Raw genomic sequence first — 15,261 nt, 5'->3', positions numbered from 1 at the left:
ACTAAGAACCCAGTGTCTGAGCAGCTCCTGCCTCTACCCGAGCACACAGCAGCTCATGGGAAATCCTTCATTACATATCCTGCACTAAGTAACGGCACTTGCATCTTTTCAGAATCGCTTCTCTGAATTATGTGTCTACCAGCACTCATTACACATTTACAGCTCTGCTGTAACCCAGAGGAACTCACCCATTATGGATCACAGTTGTTAATTTCAGCCATCCAGCACATCATTACAAGTTAACAAATAACTATGGAACTGGGACTCACATGGTGGAAAAAAACCAACCCAAACAGTTATGAAGTTGAGTTTGTGGCTGGATAAAAGCTAAAAAATTAAAAATGTCTAGAAATATTGCTGTTTTTTAAACTCAGTCTGATGTCTTTTAGCATTTCTTCATTTTTACTGGGCGTAGGTGCAAAGCTTCAGACAACCACTGGAAAGATACAGGGTCAAATGTACAAACTAATTCATGAGGTCCATGTTGTTATAACCCATTAATGGCTACTTGAAAGTAAATCTTTTTTTTTCAAATGTTGACTGCTAAATTGCTCTATACTTTTACAGATTGTTCTGGCAACCAAATGCTTAAAGCATAATTCGTTTAGGAAACAATGTATTTTTGTCTAGTAAAAAATTGCAGGCTTCTCCCTCTGTGATTTGCTATGAGTGAAACATGCTCGCCACCTCCATGGAATTGATTTAGTGCCGAAGAGGACCAGAGAAAATCCTGGAGAACAAAAGCTTTGCATGGACACCAGGACAAGATTTTAAGAGTGAAAGCTCAGTTCTGAGGGGAATGGTGAACAGTTTAATGGATTTTGTATGCCAGGCAGATGGCAGCACTTTCTTCATCCCATGCAAGCCCAAACATCAGCCAGTTGGTGTCTTTAATAAGGTCTGCGCTCCTTGCGTAAATTAATTTCAGTTTGGCTTAGTTTAATTGAGGAATGGATTCTTTCTACCTAAAGTGACAGTTTCGCATATTTTGATATAGAAGACTAAAAGAGATGCAGGAGGGATATGGATTTTTATTTCCCGCCCCAATTTTCCCAGCAGTACCCCTAAGGTTGCAATGCATGTCTCTGCTAGAGGAAGGCTGAATATGCCTTATACTGAGCAATTCATTAGTGCTTGGGCAGAGGCAAGATCTGGACTGATCTCTGGCACTCCCTTTTGAAGCGGGACTTGTCACCTCAAGGGCTCAGAGGTGACCAAAGACAAATTTTGAAGATGGCTTAAAACTTACCCAGAGATGTTCATTTCTTGGTAGCAGTCTTGTTCTGAAGTATGTAGCAGGGCAGATGGGGGGGACATTCTCTGAAACTTTTCAAGACCGATACATACTAAGAAAGCATCTTTGGGAAACTTAAGATAACAATGCCCATGATGGAAGCAAAGGGGAAGGCAAGTTCCCAAAAAACTAGTCTGGGTAGTTCCAGAAACTCACAGTTTGGATTATGTGGTAATTGCATAAGTATGGTGCGACATTCTGACTGTTAGCAAAAGGCATAGACATGACTGTTTTATATTGTTTTGGTTATTTTATTTATTTTATCTGGTTTTAACTAGCTGGACTATATCAGTCATTGATCTTCGTCTTGATTAAATTTTATATTTCTCAGCATTTGGATCCAGATCTGAAACTTACCAGGGTTCAAGGCTGTTAAGACCCAGGTGTTTGATTTCAATCCATTAGGTCGATAGCTACAAATCAGAAACTTGATTGCTGACAAATATTTTAAAAAATAGAAAATAAAAAATTAGGTACATTTCAAGGCAGGACTCTAGTTCAGGCCTGTATCAAGCAACAATTCTATTTTTTAATTACATTTGTCTTTTTTTCTTCTTTGTAGAATCAAGGTGCTAATCTTAAAATCTTTACCCAGAATTGTGAGAGACTACGTATGGAGCCTGAAATAGAAAAGGATGGCATACTCATGACTTGTGAGAGTGCAGGAACCATCCCTCCAGCTTCAGAAATGCTCTGTACTGAAAAGACATTACAAGCAAAAAATGCAAATTTACAGACTTATTCTCAACACCGTGCTCCTTGTGATAAGAGAGAAAGTCGTCACCAACAAGTCTTCTGTGAACAAGGAATTAGGATTATTAGTGATGGCAATGAATCAAAGAGTGACATTTCACCTTTTCCTTTATGGGACACGAACTCTGTTCCTGATAAACAAGAATGTTTATGTGCTGTTCTCTCTTCTGCAAAGCTGTGTGATGAGCCAAGGGAGGCAGAGCAAAGGTATAGTTTTGACTCACATGATAGCAATGACACAGATATTCTCTCTACTTGGTCATGTGATGAATCTCTGCTTCAAGCTAATCCCAAGTCAGTCCTGGAGTCTGGAGAACCTGGGTGCAAGGGAGATGCTGATACATCTGCAGTGCATGACAAGCTGTGGAAACTTCTTCATGAAGATGACTCAGACTATCAAATCCCATTTGAAAACCGGGGAATCACAAGTTTAGAAATTAGGCTGACAAATACTGAAGTCACAGAACTGAACTTTGTACAGGAGACCTGTTCTGCTCAGCCTTTGCCAATAAATGTGATAGAGGAGCAGGAACCTATTACGCAGCCAGCTGGTAGCCAAGGAACAGAGAAAGAAGACTGCAATGTTTCTGATATCCTACTTAAAGCAGATGAAGCATATAACGGTGCATCCATGGGAAACATTTGTCTTGCACAAGTGGTAGAAACAGATGGTATATGTCTAGATTCTAGCACTGGAAATAAAACGGAAGCACCATCCATTTGTCTTTCAGCAAATAGCATCATCTTAAATACAGGGGAGTGCTTGGAGCAGAAGCCAAATCACGCGTTAACTGACAGTAATGGATCCATTCAAACGACTGTTGCTTGGGAAGGAAAGCTTGCCATTAATAACGCTTCACAAACGTGTGATGCAGATTCTCCTCAAAGATTAAGAAATGGTCAGAATAGTAGTTTAGCATGTGAGAAAGAAAACCAGCTTATGTCACATAAGTCGCATGGGATAATTGGACAATTACTTCATACTGAGCACAACATATCCTTGATAAATGAGTCTGTACCTGGTAAAGGGTGTAATTTTAGAAACTGTTATCCAGCAAGAAAAGAACTGGCTTATTTCCCTGAAAAGAAAGACATTTTCCCCAGTGAAAATACCAATCAATTTACACATGAAGAACACTCTTCTGTAAACACCATACATAAAAGTTATGAAGAGAATTTACAAGAAAATGGAAATCACTCAGACTTGAATGCACAAAATGACATTAATTCTGACAGTTATCATCTTTCAGAAAATAACGGCTGTCAAGATTCTCGAGTTGTTTCTAATGCACAGAAATACGGTTACCTAATGCAATTGCCTAATTTAAGTAAGGCTCCCGAAACCCTAACACGTAAGAATCTACTCCAAAATATGGACCGACCGACAGAAATAGAAAAACAGGAAGTGACATTCACTCCCTCTTCTGAGGATCCATTTTTAAGAGATTTTTATGTAGAGATGCCCAGATATGAACCACGTAAAACAGGAGAAGAACAGAGAGAGATATGCACAGGTGATGAACAAAGGTCTGAAACTTCCTGTGAGTCAGGAGTTAGTCATGTTTCGGAGAGTCAGACTGCAGTTTCCTCTCATAATACATCAGAACAGCATGTATTTTTTGTTGACAGCGCCTTTAATTCTGATGAAGAGTTAAAAACAGATTCTTCAGAACATCACGCATACGCATCTGGAAGTGTAACATCAGTTAGTACTCCACTGCCTAGAAAGGCTCAAAATGAGAACCACAGGATAGCAAGTGAGGATTACAGAGGTATCAGTCATCAGTTAGATGTCCAACAACTGGCTGTAAAAGAAACATTACCATTCTTCACACCTGAACGCCAGTCAGAGGGCCTTCTTACCAGTGTGTCAGCAATGGGCTGTCCTGGCAGAGGAAGTCAGGGAAAAACTGAATCCACACAAATTGCAGTCGAAGTAGATGAAAATTTGAGTACGCTGGAAACTTTCTGCAAAGCATTGCAGGATCAATTCCATCAGGTACCTGAAGAAAACAAGGAGGAAGCAGTCTTGTGTGAAAATAAACAAGAGATTCAAAGAGCTATTGAATGTAACCCAGATGAAGCTGAAACAAAGCCTCCTTTGCACGCTTTAATTAGCTCCAAGGCTCAGAGGCAGATTATGAATATTAGCACTAAGCAGTCCTGTCCTGACTTTATCTCTTCCAGTAAGGTTACTGAGGTTGGTAATTCAATTAAGTCTACGGACTATGATAAAGATGAAGAAGTCACTACATCAGAGAGCGTAGTAAGTGGTTTAGTTAATTCGTCCCTAGTTGATTCAGGGAACAGCCAGTATTTTCAAGAGCAGCCACCCTATAGCAGAAGTCAGCCGTTCTCCTTAGCGCTGACCACGTATGATCCATTCCCAGTTAATGCGGAAAGGCTGAGAAATCAAGAAGGGTCAAAATCCTACCAGACACCACCAACCGCTGCTGAGCCTGAGCCCATCAAATGCAAACAAGACACAGCAAAAAGTGGGCTTTTTGCTACTGGAGCTAAGAAGAAATTGCCACCAGCAATGCTGTCAAAAAAGCCCCGCCTGGAGGATAGCGGAAATGTCAGCAAGGATCCTAGCTGTGTGAAAAAGTCTGTGAAGAGTGAGGCAGGCATGATTGATAAAGAAGATAGAAAAGAGCAAAGGAAACTCATTTTGAAAAAGGATAGCAAAGGTAAGAGAAAACTGATTTTCGTTTCTGTCCTTTCCCGTGGTTCTGGCTACAGTATGAAATTTAAATTCTTTAAACACACTGCAAACCTCCTTTAGTCTGAATCACATCAGCTAAAGGGGTCCTGCCCTCACCGATTTCAATTTCCAGTTCTATGAACTTAGTGACTAGTGCTGTGCCCTTGGCACAGAGCTGAACACTCCCTAACATCATTTTCCAAGCTGGCAAATATATTTAATTTATGAACTTTTTAACCCGTTTGAAATAGTTACTTCTCCATTTGTCTCTTGAAGTAACTTTTCAGGGATTTGTAGCATAGTGGTAGCACATAGTTACACACAATATAGCAACTGCAAGCCCAGTACTTGCATGTTGTTGTGTTCCTGCAGGGCTGTGTTCCCAGTTATACTTCTACACTGTGGCTCCTGAATGCAATTACCCTCTCTTGGTTACCAAACGGCTTTATTACTAGTAAAGTATTATTGTTATTAGTAGGGTGCCACTGATAAACATAATGTTTTGCAGTTCTATCTGATGACCAATGGCTGGTTCTGCATTCCTTTTCACAGCTGTTGGTCACAAGTGACACTGATGAAATTAGCAATATTAAGTTGACATAGAGAAGATATAACTGAAATGGGATTCAGGTTGCTTGTCAGAGCCTCTAGGGGGTTGCTAACAGGTACAACAAAATGCAAACAGGGCTAGCAAGAGTGTAACAGCTAGACAGATAAGGTACTTGTGGTTTCTCTGGATACTTTGCAAGGACCAAGGTCTTATTTTTACCTTTTGATATTATATTTCATGTTCACAGCATAAAATAATTTAATAGATCAGAGCAAGACTGAACAGTGACTAAAGGTAAGCTACACAACTATGAAGCACTTCAGAGATTCTAATTACAGTGCGGTCTGGTGAGAGTTCCACTTTTCCAGTCACATTTAAAAAACCCCAAAACTTTTCTCTGTTTGAACATGTGTCCCTTGCCAGAGAACCAAATGTGTGGGAGGAGAGACACATTCCTTCAAAGCAGAGCAAACAAACTGCGGTTGTTGAGAAATTCCTGGTCTTTTTCCATGTACCTGAGGCTATGCTTGAAAATGTTTTAAACATTCAGGCTTGAATCAGATAAGACTGAATTTTCTTAACCTGCTTGTAGTCTGCTTCAGTCTAGACTGAAGTGGATGTATGTTTGTACTTTGTTGTGTGGACCTTTGCCCAGTATTACGGGAAGGTTGGTATGGTTAGTCTGGTATATACTCAGTGTTCTCTTTTGTATTATTTTCAGCTGCAGGAGGGACGACTTTGTGGTTAGGGCAGGGAATCTGGAGCCATTAGTTCTGTTTACAGTTTTGTCACATACTGTCTGCGTCATTTTAGCCCTGATTCAGCAAGATTCTTAGGCCTAAGGACTTAAGTGACTACAAGTTAAACATAGCAGTGAATTCCAGGTGCCTCACCCTTCAAGTTGGATCCAGCATTAGACGGGGAAAGTTAAACTGCTGGAATGGGATCCCTGAGGGAGAAGTGTCATGCCAGTTCATTTAGAGTGCAGCAGCACAGAATTAACACAGTAGGAAACATAACATCTTGCATTTTACATCCCTTACATCCAGCAGGGACATCTCGCTTGAGCACAGGGATGTGTCATGATCCCAAAACCTTCCCCTAAGTATATGATGATTCCCTTTCTTTCCAAGTACCCTCCATCCTCCTGCTCAGGCCATGCCTGCCTGCAGAAAGATGCTGGAGCATTCTGTGAGACAGTAAACAAGTCTTAGCAGAGAACCAGGTTGTCAGGACTTTCCCCACAGTGAGCGAGCGCTCTCTTTCTGTAACCTGAATGACTCTTGGATTTGTTCTGCGTAATGCCCAAGGTTTAGCAAAGGGATGTGCCCTGTGGCTGGGAAGGTAGGGATTTTCTTTAGAGGTGGGAAATTAATCTTTTGAAACTGCAGAGGGAAGCAAAGGCCACTGACATTACCAAATGCAAATATCTAACCACTGAGTGTGGGGTCCTCCCTCCAGCAGTGTTTTAAAGGAAGTGGTGCCACCACTGCATCTTGCAAAGAGTCTCATCCTGGCAGTGTGTTTTAGCTATGTTCCAGGAACACCTTGGAGCATGTGCTGGGACTTAAAGTCTTTTCTCTCAAAGGCTGTGATCAGTTAAAAAATCTACTAGTTACAAGTATTCAGTTAATAGGAATTCTCATTATGTAGCCGTATGGTATGCTGTACCTTTGCGGTGTCTTTTTTTACTGATAAAACCGGCTGCTCCTTTAGTCAGAGAATGTATTTTGATTAACAAGTTATTTTATGTTGATGCCTTTTCAGTCTAGAACTTCCCTCGGGTCCTTTTCCATAAATTCAGAATGTCTTTGCATTGAAAACATTTCCATTGACTGTGTGGGGCCCTGAATCGGTATTTTAAAACCTCTGTATTTTAAAGCCTTGATTTCTGCATCAGAAGAAATCATCATTGTTTACCAGTGTTGTCAGATTCGTGTTCTTAACATCTGCAAATCATTCTGGGATTCCTTTAAAATGCCAAAACAATGTCATTATCTTCTAATCCTAAACTGTGGCTCTTCTGTTTCAAGCTCCCAAGCTGCTGAAGAAAATCCAAGCAGAGTTGTTCCCTGACTGCTCTGGAAATATTAAGCTATGCTGTCAATTTGGTGACATTCATGGTGACTCCACCATTACATGGACTAAAGATTCCAAGTTACTAGCTCGACTGCAGAGAAGGTGAGTGAATGTTTCTGAAGGACTGGTAGTTTCTAAATAGCTTTTGGGGAAATATGACAGTGATTCACTCTTGTACCTGTTAGGAGGGTTAGTATGATAGGTGCAAAAAATAAGTTTAAACAGGGTAATTAAGAAGCATATCTTCACACAGTGCATTACTATTGTCATAGTTTGCATTCCATCACCAGTAATTCCTCTCAGCCTGTTTATAAGCAGTCTCATCCAGCTTTTGAGTACTGTAAAAGATCAGATGAAGTTTGAACCTCAGCACCCAGCCAAACAACATAAACACCCTTGGTTAATATGTGGGAGGCGCTCTGACCTTGTGTGGTGGAAGCAAATTGCTGAAACAACTAACATGCAATGTAGAGCTTGCCGTGATTATTCCACACTATCAATACAGACTGGGGGATGAACAGATTGAGATTAGCCCTGCAGAGAAGGACTTGGGATACTGGTGGACAAAAAATTGGACATGAGCTGGCAATGTGCACTTGCAGCCCAGGAAGCCAATCATATCCTGGGCTGCATCTGAAGAAGCGTGGCCAAGTGATTCTCCTCCTCTACTCTGCTCTCGTGAGACCCCAGCTGGAGTACCGCGTCCAGTTCTGGGGTACTGTGTTCTGGGGTCCCTAGCCCAACAAAGACCTGGACCTGTTAAAGCAGGTCCAGAGGAGGGCCACAGAAATGATCCAAGGACTGGATCACCTCTCCTGTGAAGAAAGGCATGGAGAGTTCAGGTTGAACTCTCTGAGTTCAGCCTGAACAAGAGATGGCTCTAGGGAGACCTTCTTGCGGCCTTTCGGTATTTAAAGGGGGCTTCGCTAATTAACTGCACAAAAGCTTTGAAACACAATAGCCAGGTCTCTGTAATCCTTGCATAGATTATCTGGTTTGCTGATAAATACTTCCATAGGCATCCACTGTGGTAGATATGAAAACCTTCATGGTCTAAGAGGACTTTTCACTCCATCATAGCACTGTTGCAGTGTAGTTTTATTGCTTCCAGAGCCAGCCTGGGTCTGCAAGTACTGTAGCTGCATTCACGTGTCACTGCGCCCCGATAACAGCTGCCTCCGAGCTGTTTGTGAAGGTGCATACACAGACATCCCAGAGCAAATACATGGCTTGAAAAAGCAAAGGAACAGAGAAAGCTGAGTGAGGAATCAATATTGAGGAATAGCACACAACATTTTCAGCTTTCATATATCCATTCCTTATATATTTGGCAAGATATTGATAGGAATATTAGAATGCCTTTCAGTGTGATTTAATTATTTTTGTATTTGATTGAGGCACTTTTCTGTCAGAATGTAGTAGGATCATCTTTTGAGAAACACATAATAGTCTGGATTCTCCTAAGTAGGGTGAAATAAAATATTTTGTCTACTTACATCACATTTGAATCAGTCTTTGCAGCGAGGGACATAAATTACAGGGACAGGAGGAGAGATACATGGAATAATCAGGACAGATCTTTTAAAAGTATTAATGTGGAAAATTAACATTCTGTTACAGTGCCCAGGATGACTCTCCCGTCTCTTTGGCAATAGCTAAAGCCAGCAACAAAGACCAGGGAATGTATTATTGCTGCTTGAATAATGTGTATGGAAAGGTGACTGCTGAGTTTAATCTGACCTCTGAAGGTAAACCCCAGTTTATAATTTTGATTAATAATAATGACAATGGCAGTTTCCATTCGTATTATTTTTTACTACAAAATCTGTTTTTCTGTTTCCTTGTAGTATTGGAACATCTCTCAAGTTTTCAGAATTGGGAAGGTAAGTACACACATCTTCTTGAGGGTGTGCTCAAATCTTTGTTCCTTCTGATTTTCAAGTAGAACAAAGGGTGGAAAAATATATCAGACTGAGACATTTTGACAGTTATCCCATGGGAAACTCATGTAGGATGGAACGGTTTGTGCAGAGTGATGGAGTACCTGCTGTGACAAACTACTGATTTGAACTTTACTGTGTAACTTCTCGTTAGCTTGCTGCAGTAGCATTTCACACACAGTAGACACTGAAAGAGCATTGCATCACATCATACAGAGATGCAGACACACACAGAGCACCGAAAGCTCTTTTAGCAGAAAAGCTTGCCAGTGGTGCTTGAACACATGGTCTTTGCAAGTCACCTGCTGTGTAACTTTACTCCAAGAGAAAGATGGTCCTGAAGATTTGGAATGCTTTCCCCATATGTTAACTTGTGTTTAATCACACTCGGCATATGTCTTGCTGTGCTGCAGCTAAAGATAGACAGTGCATTGCAAATTGGTTTATCATTTCCGTACACACTGTACTAATCAAGTACTTCATTCGGCCAATTGATTTGTCTTTCTTTTTCTAAAAAGAATAAAATTAAACATTTCGTTCCTTGTTAAAATAAAGACGGGACTTTTCATGCAACAGCACTGTATAACTTTGACCAACAGAGAATTTTAGGTGGAGTTAAGGAGCCTTCTAGTCCTAGCTTTATACGTGCACTGGTTCCTCTGTGCTTCAGAGAGAGGTAATAGAACCCAGAGATAACTACAGAGGGGAGCTGGAAGGATGTCATTGCTGGGTTGTATAGACTGGTTGTTCTCCTATTTATCTTTTCCATGGATGTTCCTTGAAATGTTATGATTAGAGAGACTTGAAGTGCAGTTAGAATTTTTTAGTTTCTCTCAGTGCTTAACCTTAACCACTTCCCCTCTCCTACATTTTTTTTTCCATTTGTATTCCAATGATCATTTGAAAGGGTGAAATCCATAATCCTGCTTGATTTCAGCTGTAACAAACTTAGGCACACATTCTTATACTACTGGTCCCTTCAAAAGCCACAGGTGGGGATAAGAGAAATACTATTTTCCTAATTTCTCCTGAATATAAAGATCGCTAAAATTGATGTATTTGCTTTTTGATTGAGACTGACATGGTCATTTATAGACATGTGGTTCTTACTCAAAATCACTTATGAAATAAAAATCTTGTTATTTTCTTCTGCCTTTGCTAATCAGCCTGTTTTTAAGCTGGTGCTTGCCAGATTGAAAAGCAGTAAACACGTTAACATGCCAGTCTGCAACTCTGGAGCTGATGTAGTGAATGTGGTTGGTACTAGGAAAGGCGTGTTTCCATCATGGTTGTATCGGATAAGGACTGAGATCTCTTTCAGCTGAATGCCTCTATGAACATGTTGGCAGAATCTTTCCCTGAAAAGATTCCAGGCTGAAATCTAAAACAAGCTCTGGTTGTACCAGCAATTTCTGGCTTTTCTGAAAAGACAGGCTAGCTTCAGAAGAATGTGCTCTGAGCACTTTGGGCACATAACTGTGTTCTACTTCTAAATTCATATCTACATACACTGCTGCACATTAGCTTTTTACTGTCTCTGGCTTCCCAAAAAAACAGAGTTGTCAGGATCTGTGTTACCTCGATGCCTCTTTAGTTCTCAGTCAGCTTGACTTTCTTCACATTCATTTGAAGCTCCAGTTTACAACTCCCCTAATAGGTGGGGTTTTTTTGAAAACTATTACCTTCTGTGATCTTTACCTCTCTTTTCTGTGTGCTACACTCTGTATTCTCTCCTTATGAACCTGAACTGCCACCTTTCTCCATGCTGGCTTTAGATGTTAGAGGCAACAAGCTACATTTAGAGGAGCAGGGTCCCAACCCCATATTAACACAAGTGAGGCCATGTATTCTGTTTCTATTGAGCGTTTTCTTTAATAACTCTATGGAAAGATGCATTTGTTCTCCCATGCGCACCCCTTTCCCTGTGACTGCAGAAGGATGTTGTGCAGAACAAAGTGGCATTGTGTTTTAGGTGTGGAAGAAATCGAATTCATGCAGCTCATGTTCAGAGAAGACTTCATCAGCGACAGCTATTTTGGTGGGAACCTGCATGGAATAATAGCTACAGAAGAGCTTCACTTTGGTGAAGGCATGCACCGGAAAGCCTTCCGGAGTAAAGTGATGCAAGGCCTCGTGCCAGTGTTCAGTCCTGGCCACGCCTGTGTTCTCAAAGTGCACAATGCTATCACATATGGGACCAAGAGTAAGGATGATCTAGTTCAAAAGAACTACAAACTAGCACTGCAGGTAAGCTTCCCCTGTCCTTTGTAAGCAAGAATTGTGGGGAAAAGTTGTCTTGCAAATATTCATGCAGACAATCTGTTAAAAGTTTTGAGTAATATTCCATAGGCATCTGTTTGTAATATAGGAATGCTACGTCCAAAATACTGCAAGAGAGTATGCGAAGATATATGCAGCTGAAGCTGAGCCCTTGGAAGGCTTTGGGGAAGTACCAGAGTGAGTATATATATATTTTTATACACATACACACGTATGTGTATACATATTGTCCTGTGTCACAGCTGCCCACTGACTGCTAGGTGTAATTACTAAAGAAGAAGAAAGAGTAATCCTGAGAACAGTGTTACAGTGGGAATCATGACCTAAATAATACTGAATATCAAGGTGGTGGGAGAGATTCCGTTCCCATTACAGAAGAATAATAAGGAGTAAAGACAGTAAGTAGCAGGCAAAAGGCATGATTTTGATATAAATTTAGAGGAAATGATTCGTGTTAGTGAAGTAACACCAGTAGGTGATACTACCAGTATCATCTAGTAACAGCAGTAGCGGATAAGTCAGGCCTTCCAACTTTCCATTAAAAATGAAATCTTGAGAGAAATCATGCTCATTCTGAAGCTGGTATGAAGTCACTCCTTAGGCAAGTTTTCTGTGTAGAGAGAGGCTTAAGCCAGAAAGCTCAACTCTGATTCTAACTTTCCCCAAAGACTGGTTTATTTCATTTCAGAAGTTTCCATTTCCTGAATATGTGTACATCAGACCAATAGCTCAGTACAGGTTAGCCTCTGCCTCTGAGGCTGGGAAGTGGCACCTTGAGGATTTGTAATAGATCTTTTCAAGGATTTGCTGTTCCAGTGTCAGGCCACTGTGTAGAGTTGAATTTGCAATGGATGGTTGAAATTCCATCTGCCTTGCTTCAAGGATAAGACCTACATGCTTGACAGCGGGCTGAATCTCCATCTCAGTTTAGGTGACACAAGATCTGCTCAGCTGCATCGATTCCCTGAAAAAAAGGATCACTTAAACCACAGCTTCTGGAATGGTTCCTTAAAGCCACCTTTTCAGGATTAGAAATAGTGATGGAGGTGGCAGTGAAATCTTTTGGAGAAAATATTTGTGCAAGTCAGCTTCTTTTCTGGAAATACACTGCTCTTGGTAAAATTTGTGTTTGAGAGATTTCTCTAGGCATGGGATGTAACTTCTAGTTTTGATATGAAAGAGAGAGCACGGACCCTACAAACTGTAGAGGTCTGGCACAAATAGCAGGCACATGGACGGTTCAGATCTCGTGCTTTATTCTAAACAATTGGCTGGAAGACAGCAGATAAGAGCAAAAAGAGATAATATGCGTATGCTTTTGGTTTGCTTTTTAATTTCAAAATTTTAAGGCTAGATTCCCTTCTTCTAGCCAGCCCTTGTGAGACCAAACTTGTACTTAAAAGACGGTATACTCCTTGCAACATTTTATAAGGTAAATAGAGCAAGCCTAGTCTGAGAAATCCTCCACTTACACGGGTCTTGGGCAAAGCTCTTTCTGGAGTGGATCAGATTTGCAGGTACTTAACACCTCACAAAGACTGAATCATGTATCAGTCAGCATGAGCAGCTAAAGCTCTGAAATAAGCCAGCACCCTTTATTGTGCAGAGTTTAGGGTTTGGGATGTAGTAGGACAACATTAGAAACCATGCTTTGAAAAAGTTTAAATCTGAGTAAATAATACAAAGAAATAAGCACATAGAGGATAATGCAGTTATGTCCTAGAGCTGCCTAGAAGTTCTCAACCTTATTTGGATGTCTCCTGGCTTGGTTTAAACTTGGTAGCTGTTCATTCACTCCCTGAGATCACTGGCCACTTTGTCTGTTTCTTACTCCTTCATTGACAGAATTCTCTGGATTTTATTAGTTTCTATCCCTTGATTTCAGGATCATTCCTGTTTTTCTTGTTCATCGCCCTGCTAATAACATCCCCTATGCGACAGTGGAGGAAGAGCTGGTTGGGGAATTTGTGAAATACTCTGTCAGGGATGGCAAGGAAGTGAATTTCCTGAGAAGAGACTCAGAGGCTGGCCAGAAGTGTTGCACCTTCCAGCACTGGGTGTATGAGAAGACCAATGGGAGCTTGCTTGTCACTGACCTGCAAGGTGAGTCATCTAAGTGGGGGCAAGAAAATGTCTTTCCCCCGATACCAGCCGGTGACCACTCACAGTCAGTCCCTGTAACTGCAGAACTTCCAGAGACTTATTTCTGAGCAATGTTATTCTTGGCTTTCTGTGTCCCGTTGGCAATGCTGAATGTGCTTCTTCCATTACCTTGTAATGGGCAGAGTCTTCTCCAGATGTGGACAGTACCCTGGCCCTGGAACAATTCAGCATCTCATGCAGATCAGAATAAAAGATAGGAGAGAGAGTTAGGATGTTTTATTTTTTAGCATTTTTTAAGTGCACTGTGTTTATTTTTGCGTCTGTGTTACCCGAGGGGAGAGAAAGACATTAACTAATTGCCTACTGGGGCAGCAGGGGCTAATGTGTATTAACCTATGCAGTATTATGACGTTTATCTAATCAGCAGAGAAAGGGAATTTTTGCCTACCTTATGTTCTTGTAAGAAGACAGTTTGGAAAAGAAAAACCAAACTTTACACTTTTAATGGAAGGGTTGTTCTTCCACATATCCCCTTAGTAAATCAGGACACTCAATACAAGTCAAATCTGGCCTATTGTCTCACTTGCCAGAAGCTAATGAAATGTCTTGTGAATTAAAGACTTCAGTTGTTAATAACATCCTAGTCCTTCACTTTTTCTTGTATTTAAATACTTACCAACAGTCTCTCAACAGTGGAATGCAGTGGAACAAAGGGCAATATACCTGCTGCTGTTGAAGAGAAACATCCTTCCTCTCTTACCATGTTTGCATTTGAGTATCTAGGCTGCATTTTTCAGGCACACCAGTTGAGATTTCTGAGGGTATTCTCCAAGGACAATGGTCTTGAGAGCTTCATTTTCTCGTGCAGGAAAAATTGCACACTATAAGACTGGATTTTGCCTATAAACTAGTCAGAAAAGGGACAGGTTAAAACCCCCAAGATTTTGGAAATACTGAATGAGAAAGGGATTTTGGATCTTACACCCAAAAAGTAAAAAGGTTGACTGACCTGTTGCTATTTGATTAGCAAAGCAAATATGCAATTCCTACTGATAAACAGTGTAGTCCAAGTTTGCAAAGCATCAAAACCACAAACCCCATAAATAAATATACACATCTCAGGGTAGGGGCATAAGCAAAGATTTTGTATGTTTTTTAAAATGCAGTCATCAAAGCGCAGTGCACCAAAAGCAGTCACTCCTCTCCCACCCCTGGCCCCGACTATGAAGCACAGGGAACAAATTATGCTCTATTTATCACCTTGCTATCTGTAAACTACTGGTATGAGACCGACTTCTAGAAATTGCTAGTGGTACAGAGCACAAACATACTATTTTTTATTGGCGTACTTTTAAATGTTTTGAAAAAATGGTTATAAATAATTAAAATTAAACCCATGAATCAATAAATAATATTTAATGCCTCTATATATGGTGCTCTTGAATCTGAAGATATTCCTAGAAATTCTGGTGTAACATAAACCCTCTGTTTCCTTGGTGCCTTGTAGGTGTAGGAATGAAGCTAACTGATGTTGGCATAGCAACACTGGCCAAAGGGT

The 15,261-nt window shown here is 40.7% G+C and overlaps 1 protein-coding gene across 1 annotated transcript in view; it reads left to right on the top strand.

Annotated features, from left to right (window-relative positions):
* The window catches only part of ALPK2 (alpha kinase 2), a 77,708-nt gene that overhangs the window by 19,467 nt on the left and 42,980 nt on the right, over window positions 1-15,261 (top strand). Inside the window, exons 5-12 of the mRNA XM_063320556.1 lie at window positions 1,857-4,737; window positions 7,335-7,482; window positions 9,001-9,128; window positions 9,228-9,263; window positions 11,293-11,567; window positions 11,689-11,777; window positions 13,486-13,703; window positions 15,211-15,259. Of these exons, the coding sequence (XP_063176626.1) occupies window positions 1,857-4,737; window positions 7,335-7,482; window positions 9,001-9,128; window positions 9,228-9,263; window positions 11,293-11,567; window positions 11,689-11,777; window positions 13,486-13,703; window positions 15,211-15,259 (3,824 nt within the window). The remainder of the gene's footprint in view (window positions 1-1,856; window positions 4,738-7,334; window positions 7,483-9,000; window positions 9,129-9,227; window positions 9,264-11,292; window positions 11,568-11,688; window positions 11,778-13,485; window positions 13,704-15,210; window positions 15,260-15,261) is intronic.

This window comes from Chroicocephalus ridibundus, chromosome Z (genome assembly GCF_963924245.1).
Source record: "Chroicocephalus ridibundus chromosome Z, bChrRid1.1, whole genome shotgun sequence".
Classification (NCBI taxonomy): Eukaryota; Metazoa; Chordata; class Aves; order Charadriiformes; family Laridae; genus Chroicocephalus; species Chroicocephalus ridibundus.
The sequence above is the reverse complement of the archived record's forward strand: the minus strand, read 5'-3'. Positions and strand labels throughout refer to the sequence as shown.